General features: G+C 41.8%; 1 protein-coding gene across 4 annotated transcripts; it reads left to right on the top strand.

Annotated features, from left to right (window-relative positions):
• The first annotated feature begins 544 nt into the window (after positions 1-544).
• On the top strand, positions 545-21,665 carry ahi1 (Abelson helper integration site 1). Of its 4 annotated transcripts, none has more exons than XM_021573796.3 (27): positions 545-673; positions 1,065-1,132; positions 1,257-1,393; positions 1,532-2,157; positions 2,401-2,555; positions 2,794-2,983; positions 3,275-3,467; positions 3,599-3,694; positions 3,791-3,976; positions 4,276-4,425; positions 4,666-4,798; positions 5,713-5,836; positions 7,834-8,063; positions 8,224-8,330; positions 8,474-8,592; positions 10,194-10,324; positions 10,602-10,742; positions 11,779-11,969; positions 12,082-12,127; positions 12,206-12,258; positions 12,423-12,540; positions 13,097-13,155; positions 13,345-13,413; positions 19,032-19,194; positions 19,424-19,548; positions 19,955-20,034; positions 20,922-21,665. In XM_021573796.3, the coding sequence occupies exons 2-27, from the start codon at positions 1,123-1,125 to the stop codon at positions 21,109-21,111; spliced, it is 3,822 nt and encodes a 1,273-aa protein (XP_021429471.3). In that variant the 5' UTR covers positions 545-673; positions 1,065-1,122; the 3' UTR covers positions 21,112-21,665. The 4 variants fall into 4 exon arrangements, with proteins under 4 accessions (XP_021429471.3, XP_021429469.3, XP_090067000.1 ...); XM_021573794.3 differs by having other exon boundaries at positions 12,206-12,282; XM_090210874.1 differs by having other exon boundaries at positions 577-680.
• The last annotated feature ends 590 nt before the right edge of the window (positions 21,666-22,255 follow it).

Genomic DNA, 22,255 nt, shown 5'->3' with positions numbered 1-22,255 from the left:
TGCACCAAAAACATGCATCTGCCAAAGGCTACTAAAATATTATACCAGGGCCAAGTTCAGTTGCTAAACGTTTTCGAACGTTGCATATAGAAATGCCATGGCTAGAGCTGATGTGATTCTACATGTCAGAGAGGTATGTTTGTTCTACGTAGGCTATTTCTATCTGAGCGTTGCGTCCTGCTGAACTCGCAACTGTATGTGGGGGCTGCATGTTTCTTTGCCATTCCACATATTCTGAGCTTGTTCATTACATACAGAGAAATATGACTTAACATTCATTAAAATGCTAAATACGTAAAAGATAAATGCATATACGTTTTCCTGTGAATTAATTGCTATCCAAAAGTAGAGTTCTGCAGAGTAGATTCAGATATGGTGAAAAAATGGCTGATGTGCAATGTCTTGGATACATTTTCATCTATATATTCTCCAAGGAAATATTACTGATTGATAAAAGTTACATTGCACACATATTGCTAAAAAATTAAATGGGATTCAGCCGGACGTTAGATGGGCGGAGGATACTTTCGCTCCGCGATGATCATTGGTGAAATCGAAGACCATGGCTGGAACGTCATCCACAATATTTTTACCCTATCACTGCTGTTGTTGTTTTGGAAACCATCGCAACGGAGCCAGTGGCGTGGTCCCAATCGTTTACTCAAATATTGTGGTAAATTGTATGTTTTTCAGGTTGTCGATGTTAGTCTGCATGTACATTCACGTAAATAAACAATATTGCAAAACACCGCTAAGTTTGGCATCATTGTGGTCACCCTATCTAGCCAGATTAGCTAGCATGAGCTAATGTCAGTAACGTTAGCAACTTAGCTATAACGGCAAGCTAGCTAGTCAGCTAGCTATGTTTGTTATCATCAGTTGAATAGGCCTAACCCATCTGGTCAAAATTGACTAACTAGGCAGGCTTGCATATTGTTCAAATAACATTTAGAAAAGTTCCATTGTTTGCAGTCAGACCCATACCATTGTATTGTGAACTAACGTTAGCTAACTAGATAGCTAAATTAGCAATCTGATTAGTCTGCTGCCTTGCATTTTTTTAGGAAGAAAGTCTCCCTTGGCCCTTTGCATGCAGAATGAGTGTCACTTCAGCATTCGAGAATGCCAGCAGGTATACACAATTGCAGTATTTTCCAAACATTGACTGTAATTATAGCTACATAGTATGGTTAATAAATTGATACCTGGCCTTATGAATAAAGTAAACAGAGTAGCACACTATATTTCTTCTCTAGGTGAGAGTGAAGCCCGAGCTAAAACCAGGGCCAGATTTGACGAGGTCTTCAAGAGATACACAGAGCCGGCTACATTGGAGAAGAAAAAAGTGAAGAAGAAGAAGAGCCCAGATCAGCCAGAGCAGGAGAGTATTGTGGTAAGTTGGAATAGGTCAGATCAAGAAGGTTTGGCGCTGAAATCACTTTAACAATATTTGTTGTGCATGGTCTCTGTAAAATTAACTTCCATGCACATAGATGTATATGCTTACCTATTCTTACCTCTTCTCGTTCAGCTCCAAACTTTGAAACAAAACCTTGACATTGTGAAAGACCTAGAGGACGATGAGACTGTTCATCAGAACACCTACCACGCTGACCAGGGCAGCCCTCGTTTCACCAAGAACAAGCGTAGGGAGAGGGAGGTAACAGAGAAGGTAAACAACAACAACAATGGGAACCAGGATGAGGAGGAGCAACCAACCAAAGGGAAGAGGAAAAGTAAAAGGGAGCTGCCTCCAGCCCCAGTGCAGCAGGAGGACAGTTATATCATTCAAATCGACCAGACTGATAGTACTGCTGGAAATGCCAAAACACCCAAATCCAAGGCCTCCTTAGAGTCGGAAGACCCTGCGAATATACAGAGGAGAAAGAGTAAGAAAGGGAACAGCAAAGGAAGAGAGGAGGTGTCCGGGGTCCAGGGTGAGGTTGCGGTGGAAGCTGAGGATGAGTTACTTCATGAGTACCAGAAGCAGATGGCACAGGAAGAGGAGATGGCTACTGTGAAGAAGACTGTACACAAGAAGTCAACAACAGACAAGACCAACGCTGCCACTCAGGAAGTAGTAACATTAAACAATGAAGGTGCAAAGAAGAAGAAGAAGAAGCTGAGGTCGTCATTGGATTCGGAGAGGGAGACGAGGTGTGTAGGAGTCTTACAGGATAACTAGTGAGGTTTACATGAACCTGGAAGAAAGCTGTAAATGACCGAGCCAGATCTGTTTGTTCTATCTTGTCAACCTTTATGGACATATTCTTGGCATAACAATGTCCATAGAAGATGGCTAAAAAGCAAAAACAGATCTGGGATCAGGCTATAAACCTACATTACCCACTAATACCATAGAATAGATTATCATATTTATTTTCCATTTTGGTTTTACAGTATGATAGAAGATCTGCAGAGCAGCCAGTCTGACGACGTCACTGAAAGGAAGAGGTCCAAAGAGAAGAGCCAAGAAAGCCACCAAGAGGACGACGAGGAGGACAGACTAGAATCTTTAAAATCAAAAGGCAAAAAGAAGAAAAAAATAAAACAATGTGGGTATAAAAAGCTAAGAAAACATTCAGCTGGTCATACAACTTGCATTATGAACAGTTAGGAATTATGTGGCTAAGCTGTTCTTGAAAAGTTGGTGTGATGTTTTGTTTTTGCTATCTTCAGTAACATTAGTTAGTGTGATACTATGGTACGAAGATATGGAAGCACAAAATACTCTACTTGAAAGGTGAATAACATGAAAATAACATTGAGTAACACTTCTTTCCTTGGTGGTAGTGGTGAAGGAGGAGAGTGATACAGAGATTGTTGAAACTCCTCGGAGACCAGTCTTTGATGACAACCTGGTCCTGGGAGTCTACATCCACAGGACAGACCGCCTGAAGACTGACCTGCTGGTCTCACACCCCATGGTCAAGATCCACGTTATTGACGAGATGACTGGGCAATACGTGAAAAAAGAGGACAGGTGAGAAATGGTTTGGTTAGTTTGTGATTTTGTTAATTGTGGGATTTTGATGTTATTAGCTTGGTGGTCCAGATCTGTTTGTGCTGTTATTCAACTCCTCTGGTTGTTGTTTGGAAATAAACATAGCAGTTTGCAGCTTAAATCGATCTGACTATGACCATAGCAGTTGGCAGCACAAACCAATCTGGAACCAGGCTAATTGTTAAATGTTGCCGTCACAACAAACGTAAAAACTGGCGGTGACGAGAATTGTGATCAAATCGTTTTTGTGTCCCTCTCCATATTTTGCAGTCACCGCCCGGTCTCGTCATTCTACGAGCAGGAGAGTGTGGAGCATATCCTTCCCATCATCACCCAGCCTTTTGACTTCAAGAAGAACAAATCAACAGTTCCAGAGTGGGATGAGCAGATCATCTTCAACGAGCGCTTTGGATATTTCCTCCAGGATAACCATGAAGGCCCTAGAGTTATGCTCTTTTTTGAGGTAAAAATAATGAAAAGAGGATGGGTTTGTGACACCAATATCTTGACACACGTCAAGCATTAACCAGATGTAAACTCAAAACTTTTTCCTAAAGGCCATTTTGAAAAGATTGTCTTTTAAATATATTTCAGGTCCTGGATTTTATGACCATGGAGGAAGCCAGAGCCAATGTTGACGTCGACAGACATGAACGAGGTTTTCGAAAAATCGCCTGGGCGTTTCTAAAGGTAATGCATTTAGAAATATTTTCAGTTATGAATATCCATTATTGAAGAAAAAAAGAGATTTGTAACAATTTACTTCTACATCTCGGCTCCCTGCAGCTTGTGGGCACTAACGGAGTGCTGAACATCGACAGTAAACTGCGTTTGCAGCTCTTCTGTCCCCCTCCCCGGGGCAAGAGACAAGAAAATACCATTGAGGTAGTGGACTGGTGGAGGAGATATCCCCGTAGCAGATACACATCCACCCTCTACATCACTGTGAAAGGCCTCAAACTACCTGATCATGTAAGTCGATACTGCTTTGAAATCATACTACACAAACATGTTACTGATATGTCTGCTTTAGCAAAACTACCACTACCACCACTATGATGATAATGCTAATAATACTAATAGCAGTAGTATAATAATAATCTATTAGTACGTTAGTAGTAGTAGCAGTTTAGTTGTAGAAATAAAATCTTCATCCATAAGGAGTTGCTGTTTTGGGCTGTTTTATTTCCCAAAGGGAGAGTTGTGGTTTGGTCCAATGCTGTTTTAGGCTGTTGAGGTTTGACCATATGCTGTGCTGGTCTGTTGTGTAGGTGGACCCTAGCATCCGCTCCATGATGGCCCTGCAGCAGGAGAGAGGCTCCACTTCCTTTAGCGAGCTGCAGAGTGAGATCACCAGGAGAACCATAACACAACCTCTAGGCAACAAACCTGAGCTCCGTTGGAGCAGAATGCCTGGGCAGGTCTGTTTACTAAAGAACTTCTATTCTAAGAATCTTGACTCTCTGTTCTGTTGTCGAACAGTATCTAACTGCTACCCAATTCAAGGGCTGTCCAATTGTTGTTATAAAGTCATGATGGCATGTTGAGAAACACAACATTTACACAACGTCCTGTGGTGGTCGTGCGTTTGCTGGGAAATCCAGAAATGCCATCAATTATCCCCAGATGTGTTATTTGATGAAGTTGTATTTGTGTTGCAGGTGTGCCGGATCCCTAATAAGCCCATGCTGTCGTTCCGTGGTGGTCAGATGGGTTGTTTCACGATACGATTCTCCCACGACGGGAGGAAGCTGGCTGCTGCGTGTGCTGACAGAGATGCCTTCCCCGTCATAGGTAAGAATTGTAAACCCCTACTCGGAGCCACCTTAGTGCTCAGTGCCTTCAGAAAGTATTTATACCCCTTGACTTATTCCACATTTTGTTGTGTTACAGCCTTAATTCAAAATGGATTATATAGATTATTTTTCTCGCCCATTTACACACAATACCCTATAATGACAAAGGGAAAACATGTTTTCAGAAATGCAATACAGAAATGTCTCATTTACTTAAGTATTCACACCCCTGAGTCAATATTTTGTAGTCTTTCTGGGGAAGTCTCTAAGAGCTTTCCACATCCTGATAGTGCAACATTTGCCCATTATTATTTCTAAAATTCATCAAGCTCTGTCAAATTGGTTGTTGATCATTGCTAGACAACAATTTTCAAGTCTTGCCATAGATTAAAGTCATACTGTAACTCGGCCGCTCAGGAACAGTCACTGTCTTCTTGGTAAGCAACTCCAGTGTAGATTTGGCCTTGTGTTTTAGGTTATTGTCCTGCTGGAAGGTGAATTAATCTCCCAGTGTCTGGTGGAAAGCAGACTGAACCAGGTTTTCCTCTAGGATTTTGCCTGTACTTAGCTCCATTCCGTTGATTTGTTTTTTATCCTGAAAAACTCCACAGTACTTAATGATTACAAGCATATCTATAACATATGCTTGAAAATATGGAGAGTGGTACTCAGTAATGGATTTGGCCCAAACATAACACTTTGTATTCAGGACAAAAAGTTTAATTGCTTTGCCAAATGTTTTGCAGTATATCTTTGGTGCCTTGTTGCAAGTGTGAAAACACCCTAAAACATCACTTACACTGAGCTAAGGAGATAGATTAACTTGAGGAATGAATTCTGTGTGCTTACCCCAAACAGGTGTGAATTTTTGTATTTTATTATTGAAGTTATCTCATCGTTTTTTTTTCTCAGTGTATGAGATTCCTTCAGGCAAGGTGTTGGCTGCCTTCAACGGCCACCTCAGTATCGTGTATGATCTCTGCTGGTCCAGAGACGACTGGAGCCTCCTGTCTTCCTCCTCTGATGGCACCGTCAGGTAAATGGTCTACCTGTACCTCAAATATACCCTGCCTGGGAAGGATAAACATGGAGCCTCGATTAGATTACGCTGATGCTTAGGATATATTTGTGTATGTGTTGTCACTAATATAATTGATTGAAGTCATACCCACATAGCTCCTCTAGGGGGCATGTGTGCACTAGGCACAATGCCTTTAATGGCGCATGCACAATATACTGTACTGAACAAAAATATAAACTCAACATGTAAAGAGTTGGGCCATGTTTCATGAGCTGAAATAAAATATCCCAGAAACGTTCCAAATGCACAAAAACCTTATTTTTCTACAATTTTGTGCACAAATTTGTTTACATCCCTGTTAGTGTGCATTTCTCCTTTGCCAAGATAATCCATCCACCTGACAGATGTGGCATATCAAGAAGCTGATTAAACAGCATTATCCTTACGCATGTGCACCTTGTGCTGGGGACAATAAAAGGCCACTCTGAAATATGCAGTTTTGTCACACAACATAATGCCACAAGTTGAGGGAGCATGCAATTGGCATGCTGACTGCAGGAATGTCCACCAGAGCTTTTGCCAAAGAATGTAATGTTAATTTCTCAATCATAAGCCGCCCTCAGCGTCATTTTAGAGGATTTGGCAGTACTTCCAACCGGCCTCACAACCGAATATCATGTGTAACCACGCTAGCCCAGGACCTCCACTTCCAGCTTCTTCACCTGCGGGATCATCTGAGACCAGCCATACGGACAGCTGATGAAAATGAGGAGTATTTCTGTCTGTAATAAAGCGCTTTTGTGGGGAAAAACTGATTGGGTCAGCCTGGCTCCCCGGTTGGTGGGTGGGAGGGTGGGTGGAAATCAGCCCTGGTCTTGACAGGAAGCCTTGAAATCAGCCCTTGTCTTGACAGGAAGCCAGTGTAGGGAGGCTAGCACTGGAGTAATATGATCACATTTTTTGGTTATAGTCAGGATTCTAGCAGCTGTATTTAGCACTAACTGAAGTTTATTTAGTGCTTTATCCGGGTAGCCGGAAAGTAGAGCATTACAGTAGTCTATCCTAGAAGTAACAAAAGCATGGATGAATTTTTCTGCATCATTTTTGGACAGTTTCTGATTTTTGCAATGTTACGTAGATGGAACAAAGCTGTCCTTGAAACAGTCTTGATATGTTCGTCAAAAGAGAGATCGGGGTCCAGAGTAACGCCGAGGTCCTTCACAGTTTTATTTGAGACGACTGTACAACCACTAAGATTAATTGTCAGATTCAACAGAAGATATCTTTGTTTCTTGGGACCTAGAACAAGCATCTCTGATTTGTCCGAGTTTAAAAGTAGAAAGTTTGCAGCTGTCCACTTCCTTATGTCTGAAACACAGGCTTCTAGCGAGGGCAAGTTTGGGGCTTCACCATGTTTCACTGAAATGTACAGCTGTGTGTCATCTGCATAGCAGTGAAAGTTAACATTAAAAAAAGGTTGCACCTTCTTCACCACACTGTCTGTGTGGATGGAGCATTTCAGTTTGTCAGTGATGTGTATGCCGAGGATCTTGATGCTTTCCACCTTCTCCACTACGGTCCTGTCAATGTGGATAGGGGGGTGCTCCTTGTGCTGTTTCCTGAAGTCCACGATCATCTCCTTTATTTTGTTGACGTTGGGTGAGAGGTTATTTTCCTGGCACCACACACCCAGGGAGGTGAGGACCTCACCTCCTCCCTGTAGGCTGTCTCGTCTTTGGTAATTAGCCCTACTACTTTTGTGTATATGAACTGTAACTCAGTAAAAATTGTTGCATGCTGAGTTTATATTTTTGTTCAGTATCAATGATGTGTGGTGTAGTACGCTCAGTAACATGAGGACACGGTGGGTATAAGTAAGGGTGAGTTTACTCAGCAAGCTTAGCAGTCCGTACGTCATCAGCACTTACATTCTCTTCTTTGACATGTCTGATATCCTGATTTAATTATTCAACACTATGATCCCTCTCAACCCTCTCAATTGTATCTTGTAGAGTGTGGAACGTGCAGAGGCTCCAGGCCATCGCCCAGAAGGTGCTCCCCCACCCGTCGTTTGTCTACTGTGCTCAGTACCATCCTACGGCCCAGGGCATGGTGGTGACGGCTGGGTACGACTGTCTGGTGAGGGTCTGGAGGGTGAACGTCAAAGATGTCAACGGACTGCTGCTCCAGGAGTTCGAGGGTCACAAGAGCTTCATCAACGCTCTGTGTTTCGACTCCGAAGGTACGGAATCAGTAAATCAATCAATCACATTTTTTATGAAGCACTTTTTACTCCAGCAGTCTCTTTCTGTTAGAGAATAACAGTTTTTTTGGTTCCTGGCTAGAGTATCTATTCATGGCATTTGGTGGATGTGTAATGTGTTTATTGTACATTTATTCAGGAAACCGAATGTTCTCTGCAGACAACGTTGGGTTCATCATTGTGTGGAGGACGTCGGTTGATGACAGTCTGCATCAGAGACCGTGTCGTCACTGGAAGATTGAGAAGGTTTGAGAACAATCATTTTATTGCATGAAATGTTCACCCAAAATGTGTCTTATGCTGGTGACAATGTCCCCTCTGGGGGTCAAGGAAGTCTATTCAGTCATTCACATTGGAGAGCTGGATTAATACTTTATTTTGTTCTGCAGGAGATAGGAGAGAGTGACCTGAGTGGGCTTCCCATCAACACGTTAGAGGTCCATCCTAATGGTCGCCGTCTACTGATCCATGCCAAAGACAGCGTTGTCAGGGTGATGGATCTCAGAGTGTAAATATATATATTTTTAAAGCCCAATTGAGACCAGAGCCTCATTCGCAATGGTGCCCTGAGTACAAAAATGTTCACTATCTTTGTACTTGTTCCCAACATGTTATTATGATCGATATACACAAAGGGGGGTCCGACCCGATACTAAATGGGTGTACCAGTTTATTAGGTACACCCATTTATTACCGGGTCGGACCCCCCTTTGCCTCCAGAACAGCCTGAATTCTTCAGGGAATGGATTCTACAATGTGTCAGAAAAACATTCGTTGCTCAAGGGACCTAACATGTGCCAGGAAAACATTCCCCACACCACTAAACTACCACCACCAGCCTGTACCAGGCAGGATGGGGTCCATGGACTCATGCTACATGCCAAATCCTGACTCTGCCAACAACATGACACAACAGGAACTGGGATTCATCGGACCAGGCAATGTTTTTCCACTCCTCAATTGTCCAGTGTTGGTGATCGCGTGTCCACTGGAGACGCTTCTTCTTGTTTTTAGCTCGTAGGAATGAAACCCGGTGTGGTCTTCTGCTGCAATAGCCCATCCGTGACAAGGATCAATGAGTTGTGTGTTCAGAGATGCCGTTCTGCACACCACTGTTGTACTGCACCGTTATTTGTCAGTTTGTGGCCCTCCTGTTAGCTTGCACAGCGATTCTTTCCATTCTCCTTCGACCTCTCATCAACGAGCTGTTTTCGCCCACAGTACTGCCACTGACTGGATGTTTTTTGTTTGTCGCACCATTCTCGGTGAACCCTAGACACTGCTGTTGGCAATTGATGTTATTTTTCAATAACACGAACTCCAAAGCAAATCAGGGGGAGAAAAATAGGTTTATTTGAGAAGGACAAATCAAGATGTTATGCTGAGAGATAGATGTTCAGATGTTCAGTCTCCCCTCTCCTCAGCTTTTCTCCACTGAACAAAGGAACAGGATGTCATTTATAACCCCCAACCCCCCTACAGGCTAGGGCCTGGGGTTGACCAATCAGAAGTCCTTACAGGACAACTTGGCCAATGGCCAAATAACAAGTATCCTGCCCCCGACTCAATGTATAGACCCATGACAACGTAGCACACGTCGCTCTGAGTTCAGGAGTGACATTCCACAGATCCTTAACGGCTGTTGAACTGAAACCCAACTCCTATTTACAAATCGCTATTGACCATTAGTACTCTAGTACTCTCGTCCTCTCATCCTCTGTGTTGTGTATTTATCTTCAAAATGTTCCTATACTGCCATGCATGAAAATCCCAGGAGGGCGGCTGTTTCTGATATACTGGATCCGGCGCGCCTGCCACTGACGATCATACCACGCTCAAAGTCGCTTATGTCACTCATTTTTCCCATTCTAACATTCAATCGAACAGTAACTGAATGCCTCGATGCCTGTCTGCCTGCTTTATATAGCAAGCCACGGCCACGTGACTCACTGTCTGTAGGAGCGATCCATTTTTGTGAACGGGGTGTATCTAATAAACTATCCGGTGAGTGTAGTTCTGTATTGCCACAACTCAAGTAAGTTTCCATGTCCTTTTATTGATCTAATGTACAGACTTCTAAAATGTATTTGTGTGTGTGTGTTGTTGCAGTTTGGCTGTGAAGAAATACACAGGTGCCACTAACTACAGGGAGAGGATCCACAGCACGTTCACACCCTGTGGGAGCTTCATCTTCTCAGGCAGCGAGGATGGAATGGCCTACGTGTGGAACGCAGAAACAGGTGAGGACAAGACAGCCACATCTGATCATCCAGTATGAATTTAGACACAAACTAATAATCTATGCATTTAGGGACAGTTTCCCGATATCCAGATTAAGTATAGTCCTGGACTAAAAAACCTGCTCAAAGGATAATCTCCTTTGAAATAGTTTTTTGTTCCAGGACTAATTTAAATCTGTATCTGGGGAAACTGTCTCTAGCTAAGTGCATGCGTTGTTTTTTTTGTTTTGTTGTTATGATCAATAATAACTGCTGGTTTTGTGCCTGCATCTACCAGGTGACCAGGTGGCGGTGTACTCGGAGCTGTGTTACCCCACAGCCCTCCGTGGTGTGGGCTTCCACCCTCATGAGAACATGGTGGCCTTCTGTGCCTTCGGTCAGAACCAGCCTGTGCACGTCTACTTGTACGACCGCAGAGGTGAGCAGCTCATTATTGTACTGAGATCGATCACGCAATGAGAAGGTCTTAGGAACACTCAGCTGTGCCTGAGTACCTTGCTCAGAGCATTCAAATAATTGTATTGTAAGAGGACAGTGGCGTTACCAAAGATGGTGGTTAAATAAAGATAGTTCACTCAAGCCATTTACCATTGTAAAATTGTTTAAATGTTCCTGTCTGTGTAGGTGGGCATTCCATCTCTGTGTAGGTGGGCATGCTTTCCAACGTGAGTGAGGTAACAACTGGCTCTGGTCTACTTATTGTCCCCTCCCTTCTCATCCCACCCAGAAAACATTTGCCAGTGAGATGTCTTGGTCTGGAGCATCCCCTCCGCGGGACGGGTGCCAATAAGTAGACCAGAGTGGCACCGCCTCGATCAGAATAAATTAGGGAGTGGGATGTCTCTGGCGTTACTAAGTCTTGATTCCACACAACTTGAGTCATTAGTGTAGGAGCCATTTGACTGTTTATAGCAGGGGTGACTAAAACCAAATCAAAACTGTGTAGAAATTATAATGGACCTACCTTATTCTTACACTTTCCAGCTCTTCCCAGCTCGCTATTAATCACAGAAATGGACACTAGATGGTCAGGGAGCATTGAAAATTTCCAAAATGATGGATAGAGGACAATGTTTTGGTAATTTTGACAGCGAGGAAACATAACACATTTTTTGTGGTGCCCTCCGGACCTTGTTGAAGACCGAATGCGGCCCCGGGGCAAAATGAGTTTGACACCCCTGGTTTATAGGCTTATGAATATTTTGTGTAAACTTAGTCTGTTTTGGGATGTTCGAAAATGGTAGGCCTTGAGATTGGGTAGACTGGATGAGTATTTTTGTCTGTTTTGTGGACTGAGAGGAAAATCTGATTGATTTATTGGGAAACGGTTGAGCTGAGTACAACACGGGGGGGTAACACGTTAAAGCAATTATACTTGTTTCCATCGTGGTCCCTGATGGAATACACACAATAAAGACAAAACAAAAACACATTTTCTCTCTGTTTCTTCTCAGCGGCCCAGCTGGAGGTGGAGAGTCTGAAGGGCCACAGCAGGTCTGGATCAGCCGACACTAAGATGTTCAGGAACACATCCGACCCAGTAACATTCCAGGACACCTCCGGAGCAGCCATGGACTGCTTCGCCAGAGCAGCCAGACTGTCTATGAAGATGCAGCGTGTCAAAGATAAACTGGACTCTGTTCTAGTGAGTACAAATCTTGTTTTGATTTAGTTTTAAAAACGTGAATGATATTTTGACCTCAAACTGAGTTTGCATAATGATTTACCCTAACTAGAATTTACTCATGTTTTTGTAGGAACCATCTCGGAGTTCCTCTGTTGTGGAACACCTGTATGAGCAAGGTATGCTTTAACAATGATATTGGGATGTTTATGCGACAATATGTTGAAATTTGTTTGACATGTTTTTGTGGTTTGTAGATAAAGCGGGCATGTATCAGATGGGGAAGAGCCTATCTCAGGAAGCCGGCCCAGTAAGTAGTACTCTCATTAACTCTGTAAGCCCTTAAAATTAGCCGTTTTATTGTCCACCAACCTCTGTGTGTATGTGTGTTGTCTGGAGGGGTTGGGATATAGCAGAACACATTTCAGTTTCCCTGTAATAATGGAAAATGAATGATTCTTCTGCTGTTTTCAGATGAGCTTGAACTCGTCCCTGCCTCCTCCATCCCTCCTGTCACCACACTCCAAACTGCAGCTGTCTAGTTCCCTCGGAGCTCAGTTCATCCCCCAGGCAACTCTCACCTCCCAGAACCGTGAGTGGCTCTAGACATGCCCTTTCTCTGAAAGAAAATTGGTCCACTCCTCGCCTCCTGGCCTTCATTACCCTGATCCTTATTCTAAAAGAACTGACCAGGTGAAAGCCTGCCTAAAGACGAGCTTCCAACTGTCAAGATTTTCCCTGTCAGTTCAGATGAAGGGAAGGAGACAGATTTTACTGTTACAGGGCCTATGAATCTAAGCAGCTCTGTGAACGAACCACTGTGTCGTCAATAATTTGTAAGAATTGAGGTCCGTTTACCCAAATGAGCTTAAGGACACATTCATGCAGAATGAGAGCTTTGGCCAGACATTTCAACAACAAAGCAAAGGAAGGATTTACCAAAAACGCAACATTCCCAGACTCACTAGAGCTGTTAAGGATCTTACAGAGCAGCATGTTCACTGTACATAAAGACCAAGACGGGCCTCTCCTTGTCTTCAACGCTGTCCGTAGGTGTCCACACCTCTACGATAATGTACGCTTTGAGGTCTTAGATGTTAATATATTCATCTGGTATTTCCTTTCTCTTCTTTCTCTTCTGTTTGCAGGTGGTTTCAGCCCCGTGGGCCAGCATCTAGGAAGAGCTCCATCTCTCAGGCTACAGACTGTAAGGCATCGTTATAATGTTATGCTATTATCGTTGCTTCCTTTTATGTGTATTTTATTGGGTTTTAACAGTAACTTTATTTTAGTCTTGTGGGCTGAATATTTTCTTTATCTATCTGAAAGAAAGCGACGTAACACATGAAGTTGAATATGGAATGGAAGTTTAGGAGCATTCCCTTTCTTCCCTCAGAGCTTCCCTGATCATCTGTCTACAGCCATTAGAGTGGACGCAGATTCCTTGGTATCAGTTCAGCAAACGGTAAGTTCCTGTTTTTATTCTAACATTGACAACTGTATGCATTATAAGAACATACCAGAGGTGGGACCAAGTCATTGTTTTACAAGACACAAGTAAGTCCTAAGTCTTAGCACTCAAGTCCCAAGTCAAGTCTCAAGTCCTAAACTTTGAGTTTCGAGTCCTAAACAAGTCATAATGTGCTCTTCACCAAATGTAATACCATTTCATATTTTTAACAAGAGTAATAGTTAGTATATTACATTTACACAAATCATGAATGCTTTTAAAAATATACAGTGCCTTGCGAAAGTATTCGGCCCCCTTGAACTTTGCGACCTTTTGCCACAAGAAATGGCTTTCTTCTTGCCATTCTTCCATAAAGGCCAGATTTGTGCAATATACGACTGATTGTTGTCCTATGGACAGAGTCTCCCACCTCAGCTGTAGATCTCTGCAGTTCATCCAGAGTGATCATGGGCCTCTTGGCTGCATCTCTGATCAGTCTTCTCCTTGTATGAGCTGAAAGTTTAGAGGGACGGCCAGGTCTTGGTAGATTTGCAGTGGTCTGATACTCCTTCCATTTCAATATTATCGCTTGTACAGTGCTCCTTTGGATGTTTAAAGCTTGGGAAATCTTTTTGTATCCAAATCCGGCTTTAAACTTCTTCACAACAGTATCTCGGACCTGCCTGGTGTGTTCCTTGTTCTTCATGATGCTCTCTGCGCTTTTAACGGACCTCTGAGACTATCACAGTGCAGGTGCATTCATACGGAGACTTGATTACACACAGGTGGATTGTATTTATCATCATTAGTCATTTAGGTCAACATTGGATCATTCAGAGATCCTCACTGAACTTCTGGAGAGAGTTTGCTGCACTGAAAGTAAAGGGGCTGAATAATTTTGCACGCCCAATTTTTCAGTTTTTGATTTGTTAAAAAAGTTTGAAATATCCAATAAATGTCGTTCCACTTCATGATTGTGTCCCACTTGTTGTTGATTCTTCACAAAAAAATACAGTTTTATATCTTTATGTTTGAAGCCTGAAATGTGGCAAAAGGTCGCAAAGTTCAAGGGGGCCGAATACTTTCGCAAGGCACTGTACATATTTATTACTTTCCAAATAAACTCTATATTTCCATGGAAATACATGGGTAGTGTTGGTTCCATTTTTCTGTGCTCCATTTTATTTACTTAACAAATAAGGAACACTCAAAATGTGCACTTATAAATCATAACAATTTTAATCAAAATACAGCTGTAGACAGAAGTCAAAGATCAAACATCACACATACAACTGATGTCTCTCCTGAGTTCTGCAAAATAGAAAAAGTCCCAAGTTATTTTATTAACCTCTCTGATCTCCCCATCCCGGATCCGGGATCGTGAATACAGACTCAAGCTCATTACCATAACGCAACGTTAACTATTCATGAAAATCGCAAATGAAATGAAATGAATCTATTTGCTCTCAAGCTTAGCCTTTTGTTAACAACACTGTCATCTCAGATTTTCAAAATATGCTTCTCAACCATTGCAAAACAAGCATTTGTGTAACAGTATTGATGGCTAACGTAGCATTTAGCGTAGCATTTAGCGTTAGCATTCAGCAGGTAACATTTACACAAAAAAACAGAAAAGCATTCAAATAAAATAATTTACCTTTGAAGAACTTCAGATGTTTTCAATGAGGAGACTCTCAGATAGCAAATGTTCAGTTTTTCCTGAAAGATTATTTGTTTAGGACAAATCGCTCCGTTTTCTGCGTCACGTTTAGCTACGAAAAAACCCCTGTATCCAGGATTGTGTAAATCTATCAGCAAGCTCATTAGCATAACACAACGTTAACTATTCATGAAAATGGCAAATGAAATTAAATGAATCTATTTGCTCTCAAGCTTAACCTTTTGTTAACAACACTGTCATCTCAGATTTTCAAAATATGCTTCTCAACCATTGCAAAACAAGCATTTGTGTAACAGTATTGATGGCTAACGTAGCATTTAGCGTAGCATTTAGCGTTAGCATTCAGCAGGTAACATTTACACAAAAAAACAGAAAAGCATTCAAATAAAATCATTTACTTTTGAAGAACTTCAGATGTTTTCAATGAGGAGACTCTCAGATAGCAAATGTTCAGTTTTTCCTGAAAGATTATTTGTTTAGGACAAATTGCTCCGTTTTCTGCGTCACGTTTAGCTACGAAAAAACCCCTGTATCCAGGATTGTGTAAATCTATCAGCAAGCTCATTAGCATAACACAACGTTAACTATTCATGAAAATGGCAAATGAAATGAAATGAATCTATTTGCTCTCAAGCTTAACCTTTTGTTAACAACACTGTCATCTCAGATTTTCAAAATATGCTTTTGAACCATAGCTAAACAAGCATTCAAATAAAATAATTTACCTTTGAAGAACTTCAGATGTTTTCAATGAGGAGACTCTGTTAGATAGCAAATGTTCCGTTTTTACAAAAAATATTATTTGTGTAGGAGAAACCGCTCCGTTTTGTTCATCATGTTTGGGTAAGAAAAAAAAAAAAAAAAAGTAATTAAAACGCGAACTTTTTTCCAAATTAACTCCATAATATCGACAGAAACATGGCAAACGATGTTTAGAATCAATCCTCAAGGTGTTTTTCACATATCTATCGACGATAAAATCCATCGTGGCAGTTTACTTTCAATTCTGAAGAAATGGAACGCGCATGGACCTACAGATTACGCACACAGGACACCGGGCGGGACACCGGGTAAATGTAGTCTCTTATGGTCAATCTTCCAATGATATGCCTACAAACACGTCACAATGCTGCAGACAACTTGGGGAATAGACAGAAAGCGCAGGCTCATTCCTGGCGCATTCACAGCCATATAAGGAGACATTGGAACACAGCACCTTCAGAATCCGGGGCATTTCCTGTATGAAACTTCATCTTGGTTTCGCCTGTTGCATTAGTTCTGGGGCACGCACAGATAATATCTTTGCAGTTTTGGAGACGTCAGAGTTGTGTCTTTCCAAGGATGTCAATTCCATGCATAGTCGAGCATCTTTTCGTGACAAAATATTGCGCTTAAAACGGGCACGTCTTTTTATCCAATAATGACACAGCGCCCCTATAGGTTCAACAGGTTAAGCCCGAAGTCCAGCCCTAGTGATGTCACTGCATACGTCATTACCTTCTGCTCCTCAGACCAAGCCCATGCATACACAGCTATACAAACTTGCAAGAGATATACAATAGTTCCAGTGTTTTCTAAGGGCTCAGCAATAGATGTCCACTCCCCAAGTTGATTTATAGTGGTATGTCTGACTAGTCTCTCAAATATTTTACTCCCCAACAGGGTTCTGTGTTTATCTTTGAAGTGCTTTCTCACATACCCCATGCAATAACTCACATATCTCTGACCTTTTCTTTATAAGAGGCAGAGACTAGAAAAGAACTGTGAAACCATTTTTAACAATATATACATTATAAGGTTTGTCTGTAGTCATGGACCCTATAAATGTACGACACAACAGTGGTAGGCTTGATTACCAACAACGACGAGACGGCCTACAGGGAGGAGGTGAGGGCCCTCGGAGTGTGGTGTCAGGAAAATAACCTCACACTCAACGTCAACAAAACTAAGGAGATGATTGTGGACTTCAGGAAACAGCAGAGGGAACACCCCCCTATCCACATCGATGGAACAGTAGTGGAGAGGGTAGCAAGTTTTAAGTTCCTCGGCATACACATCACAGACAAACTGAATTGGTCCACTCACACAGACAGCATCGTGAAGAAGGCGCAGCAGCGCCTCTTCAACCTCAGGAGGCTGAAGAAATTCGGCTTGTCACCAAAAGCACTCACAAACTTCTACAGATGCACAATCGAGAGCATCCTGGCGGGCTGTATCACCGCCTGGTATGGCAACTGCACCGCCCTCAACCGTAAGGCTCTCCAGAGGGTAGTGAGGTCTGCACAACGCATCACCGGGGGCAAACTACCTGCCCTCCAGGACACCTACACCACCCGATGTCACAGGAAGGCCATAAAGATCATCAAGGACATCAACCACCCGAGCCACTGCCTGTTCACCCCGCTATCATCCAGAAGGCGAGGTCAGTACAGGTGCATCAAAGCTGGGACCGAGAGACCGAAAAACAGCTTCTATCTCAAGGCCATCAGACTGTTAAACAGCCACCACTAACACTGAGTGGCTGCTGCCAACACACTGACACTGACTCAACTCCAGCCACTTTAATAATGGGAATTGATGGGAAATGATGTAAATATATCACTAGCCACTTTAAACAATGCTACCTTATATAATGTTACTTACCCTACATTATTCATCTCATATGCATACGTATATACTGTACTCTATATCATCGACTGTATCCTTATGTAATACATGTATCACTAGCCACTTTAAACTATGCCACTTTGTTTACATACTCATCTCATTTGTACATACTGTACTCGATACCATCTACTGTATCTTGCCTATGCTGCTCTGTACCATCACTCATTCATATATCCTTATGTACATATTCTTTATCCCCTTACACTGTGTACAAGACAGTAGTTTTGTAATTGTTAGTTAGATTACTTGTTATTACTGCATTGTCGGAACTAGAAGCACAAGCATTTCGCTACACTCGCATTAACATCTGCTAACCATGTGTATGTGACAAATAACATTTGATTTGATTTGTAGTGGGGGAGAGTCTTATAACCCTTCCCCTTCTATTAATACAACATAAGCATAATTAATTATTATAATACAATTGGTGCAGCCCTTATCATGACCCAAATTTGACCCCATCAGTAGCCATGAGAAAGACACCCCCCCCCCCCCCCCCCCCAATCGCCCAACCTTAGCAAACACACACCCACCCCCTCTCTGTGTGTGGTTACAGTAGGCTAACGTATGTCAATGGTATTACGAACAGCAGTAACATCAGTCAGGATTTAGGCTACCAATTGCCTAGCCATTTGTAGCTCAATCTTGGGTGCAATGATCACGTTCTCGCACTGACTGACTGTGTAGAGGCTCATTGATTTAACGTTACGTTAGCCTACATGCTACACTAGTAAAGTTATAAATGATATAGCTGTCGGCTATATTAGCCACGACTTAACGTTCTTTGTGCAGCTTCAAATGTCGAACAGAGTTGGAAATTGTTGCGCCTCCGTCTGTCATTTTCTTCCCGCATGTTTTGCAAGTTGCAATCCGTTGATACAGCGTAGTCTTTATATCTGAAAATAATAATTTGGGTATCATCTTTCCAAGGGCTCCATCTGAATTCACCCGCCGGCTGCTGTCCGATTCAAACTGTAATCCGTTAAATGAAGAGTTGATGCGCTGCACACTTTTTTTAACAGCATCATTTTTTATATTTGGGCTTGGGGAGGGTATCAAGTCAGTTTAAGTCAAAAGGCTCATGTCCAAGTTAAGTCACGAGTCATTGGTGTTAAAGTCGAGTTGCAAGTCATCATATTTGTGACTCGAGTCTGACTCGAGTCCAAGCCATGTGACTGTACTCTCTATACCCAACAATCAAATATGACAATTTAAAATGATCCGTTATTTTAACACCATGGTCAACCATTCTTAAATCCTTTTAATTTCTATTTCTTTCTGTCAGGTTGTCTCTTTGTATGACTACAGTGCTACCCGGTCAGATGAGTTAACGGTACAGCGTGGTGATGTCATCCATGTGCTCTACAAAGACAACGACAACTGGTGGTTTGGACGCCTGGCTAACGGACAGCAGGGATACTTCCCAGCTACCTATGTGGCGGAAGAGCGTATGTAGAGCTTTATATATTTTCCACATTAATATAATATATGCACTTATCATCGTTCTCCAAAGCAACTTAATCCTTATGGGAAACCCACCGTGGTGTTGCTAGCATACTCTTACCAACTCAGCCACACAGGACAATGAAAAAGAACCCATGTGGATATGGAGCCTATAAAGTCAAGTCTGTATGGATGTGTTGTTTGTTGCTGAGCTATTTCTCTCGTCTGCCCCAGGGGATTACAACGAGGAGCTGTCTCAGGCCCTAAAGGCACAGTCTGCCCTGTCTGAACAGACCGACCTATCAGTCCCCCCTTCTGAACGGACTGACCAATCAGATGGGAGGTTGACACCTACCAAGGTAAGGCGACTGGGTTCTGTTTCAGCGATCGTTGTGTGGTGTAGCTAAAGTGTCTCTTGGTTCTGATGGAGAAGGGTACTTCAAATAAAGTTATTGATTGATGATTTATTTTAGAATTTACCCAGACATCCCCTCCACCAATAGTCCTTGGCTCATCCTAGGTCGAAAAAATCGACAGGTTAAGACAACGTCGTCACAAATCTGGGACCAGCGATGTCGCTAACTACTAGCGCCGTTGCTAACTAGCACAGCTAGTCTCATTGTTGCTAAGAGTTATGGGATATTAGAATCCTGTTGTCTTAACCTTTGTCATCTTCAACCTAGAGATCATCTCGTTCCCCTTCTTCAGGGAACCAAGGTTGTAGGAATTACTGTTAATTTCCTTGTACTCTCCCTCCGCTCACAGGTGTCAGCTGCCGTTGTCTCTGGGGAACTCAAGTTCATCTCTGAGCTGGACACAGACCCTGAGCAGCCTGCTGCCACCAAGTAAGTCCTCTTCCTCACAGCAACAGTCCTCATAAGTCACAGCAGTGGCTCCGATATCATCCCTGATAGTTCATTTTGTACACTCGTGTTCTAACCACATGGCGAGAAAATGGGAAGAAGATGAACTTACTAGATACATTATAGCTTATACATTATACGAGATACATTATTAGATGACATACAATTGGTTTAAGTGCTGACGTGTTAGATTGTGTTCTGTCAGAGAGTTCGTTTTGGAACCAGTGTGTGGCACTGGAGGGCATGAAATCAGACTTTTGACAGCTTACAAAAGGGGTCTCTTGAGGTTCCATTTTAGGGCCTGCCCTTATTACACTGTATGATATAGGAAGCAATGGAAAATCTGCAGAACTCCCAACAATATTCTGACGACACAATCGTTTACTCTTGTGCCTCTAAAATTGAGAAGGCTTTTCTGGATTTACTAGCATTTGATGACATTCTCAAACAACTTTCTCAGCAAATGGAGTCACTTGCAGATTTTAACTGTGAATTATGATTGTTTGATGATGATTCACTGATTTGAAATAGTATCTAGGCATTTGAACTACGTTTTAGACAGCATATTGTGAAGCTGAAACAATTATTGTCCCATAATGCTCTTTGGTCTTGTAGAGAGCTACGAAATACTTTGAACTGGGCAAGAGGGTATCTCTGAGTGAGTTTAAAACTCTGACTGAAATGTTGTTGACCGCTGTAATTGTTTGGAATGTATTTTCCTTGTATGTGCTCTTGTATTTTATGGTCATGCTGACTACTTCCTGCTGACCTCTTGCCAGTTCCCCTTCCTAAAGTGTTTCATTTTTTATTTTTATATATATATATAAATTAATGTCAGGCCAATGTGTTTTTCCCCCATATTTCTCAAGAGTGAAGAAGAAGAAAAAGAAGTTAGTGAAGAAGTTAGAAGCTCCGTCATCACCACCGGCCACATTCTCCGACCCTGATGCCCCAGGAACGTCATCTACCAAGAGGAGGGCCAATGCTGCAGGCAGCAGACCACTGCCCCCCAGCCCCAGGAGAGGACAGTCTAACAGAGCCTTGGAGCCTGATACCTAGACCCATGGACCTATGGTTAAGAGTACACTAAGAGCTGTTTTTTAACGCTAAATTCCCTTTTGAACAGAAGATAACAAATATGTTAATAATGAAACCATCCTGTAAAGCGTACACATATTGTTTTATTGTGGGGGGGTTCAAATATTTTTTAAATGATGTCCGAATAACTATTGATTAAAAAAAATATTTTAGAACATCTGAATTTTAAAAAGTTTACTATTATGTCCTATAATGTAGTATCAGTCCTGGAGAGATTTTGTATGTTTGGCTGTTTTTATCCTATTTATTGGAGTAATGCATTCATTGACTTCTGTAACCTGTTTGTTATGAGCTATAAGAAAGGCATATACTTATTAATACTACAGTTTTATTTTTATAGCTTAAAGGGATGAGGAAAGTCGTAATCACCAAAGTGTCACCAATACAATTAAAAATAGTTGCCAAGTGAATTGTTTTTTATATGTATTTCTGTAATTACAGAAAATTACAGTTGCTAGTCATATCTTTAAATATGTCCGCAGTGATTATGTTAAATATAACAACTTTGAAATGTGTTATGAGTGAGGAAAATCTGTTTTGTTAGAAACGTATGGTACATATAGCTAAATACATATAAAAAATAATTATCTCTTTGAATGTGATACAAAACTATCTCAAACACAGATAGTTGACTAAATCTGTTATCTTTTATTATGAATTCCCTATTTTATTTGACCAGACTAATGTAATTTGGAACTCTGCAGTCAGTGAGGAAAAAGGTACCTAGATTTCTCCTAATGCCATTATTGTAAATAGGAGTTTAAGAGAGCAGAAGCACACATTGGAATAACACCAAAGGCATGTAACTACAAGACTGTAACAAAGGTCTAAGATTACATTAGTTACATATTTTCAAATAGTTTGGTGTACTTGAATGAACCACAGTTATGGGCAATCTACATAACCATGAAGGAGGTCAATAGCTATACATACACATTGTGTTCTAACCCCACTGTTCAGTCAAATAATTCAAGTAATGTGGTGTTGGAAATGAGAGGCCAACTGATAAATGCCCATTGATTGTCATTAAGTAAACATTATTTTATGAACCATTCACCTATTCTTAAGTAAATGGTGTTTTGAAATAACTTGCTAAAAGCTCATT

The sequence above is a fragment of the Oncorhynchus mykiss genome, chromosome 19 (genome assembly GCF_057628025.1).
Source record: "Oncorhynchus mykiss isolate SJ-2025 chromosome 19, ASM5762802v1, whole genome shotgun sequence".
Taxonomy (NCBI): domain Eukaryota; kingdom Metazoa; phylum Chordata; class Actinopteri; order Salmoniformes; family Salmonidae; genus Oncorhynchus; species Oncorhynchus mykiss.
This window is presented reverse-complemented; position numbering and strand designations above follow the sequence as displayed.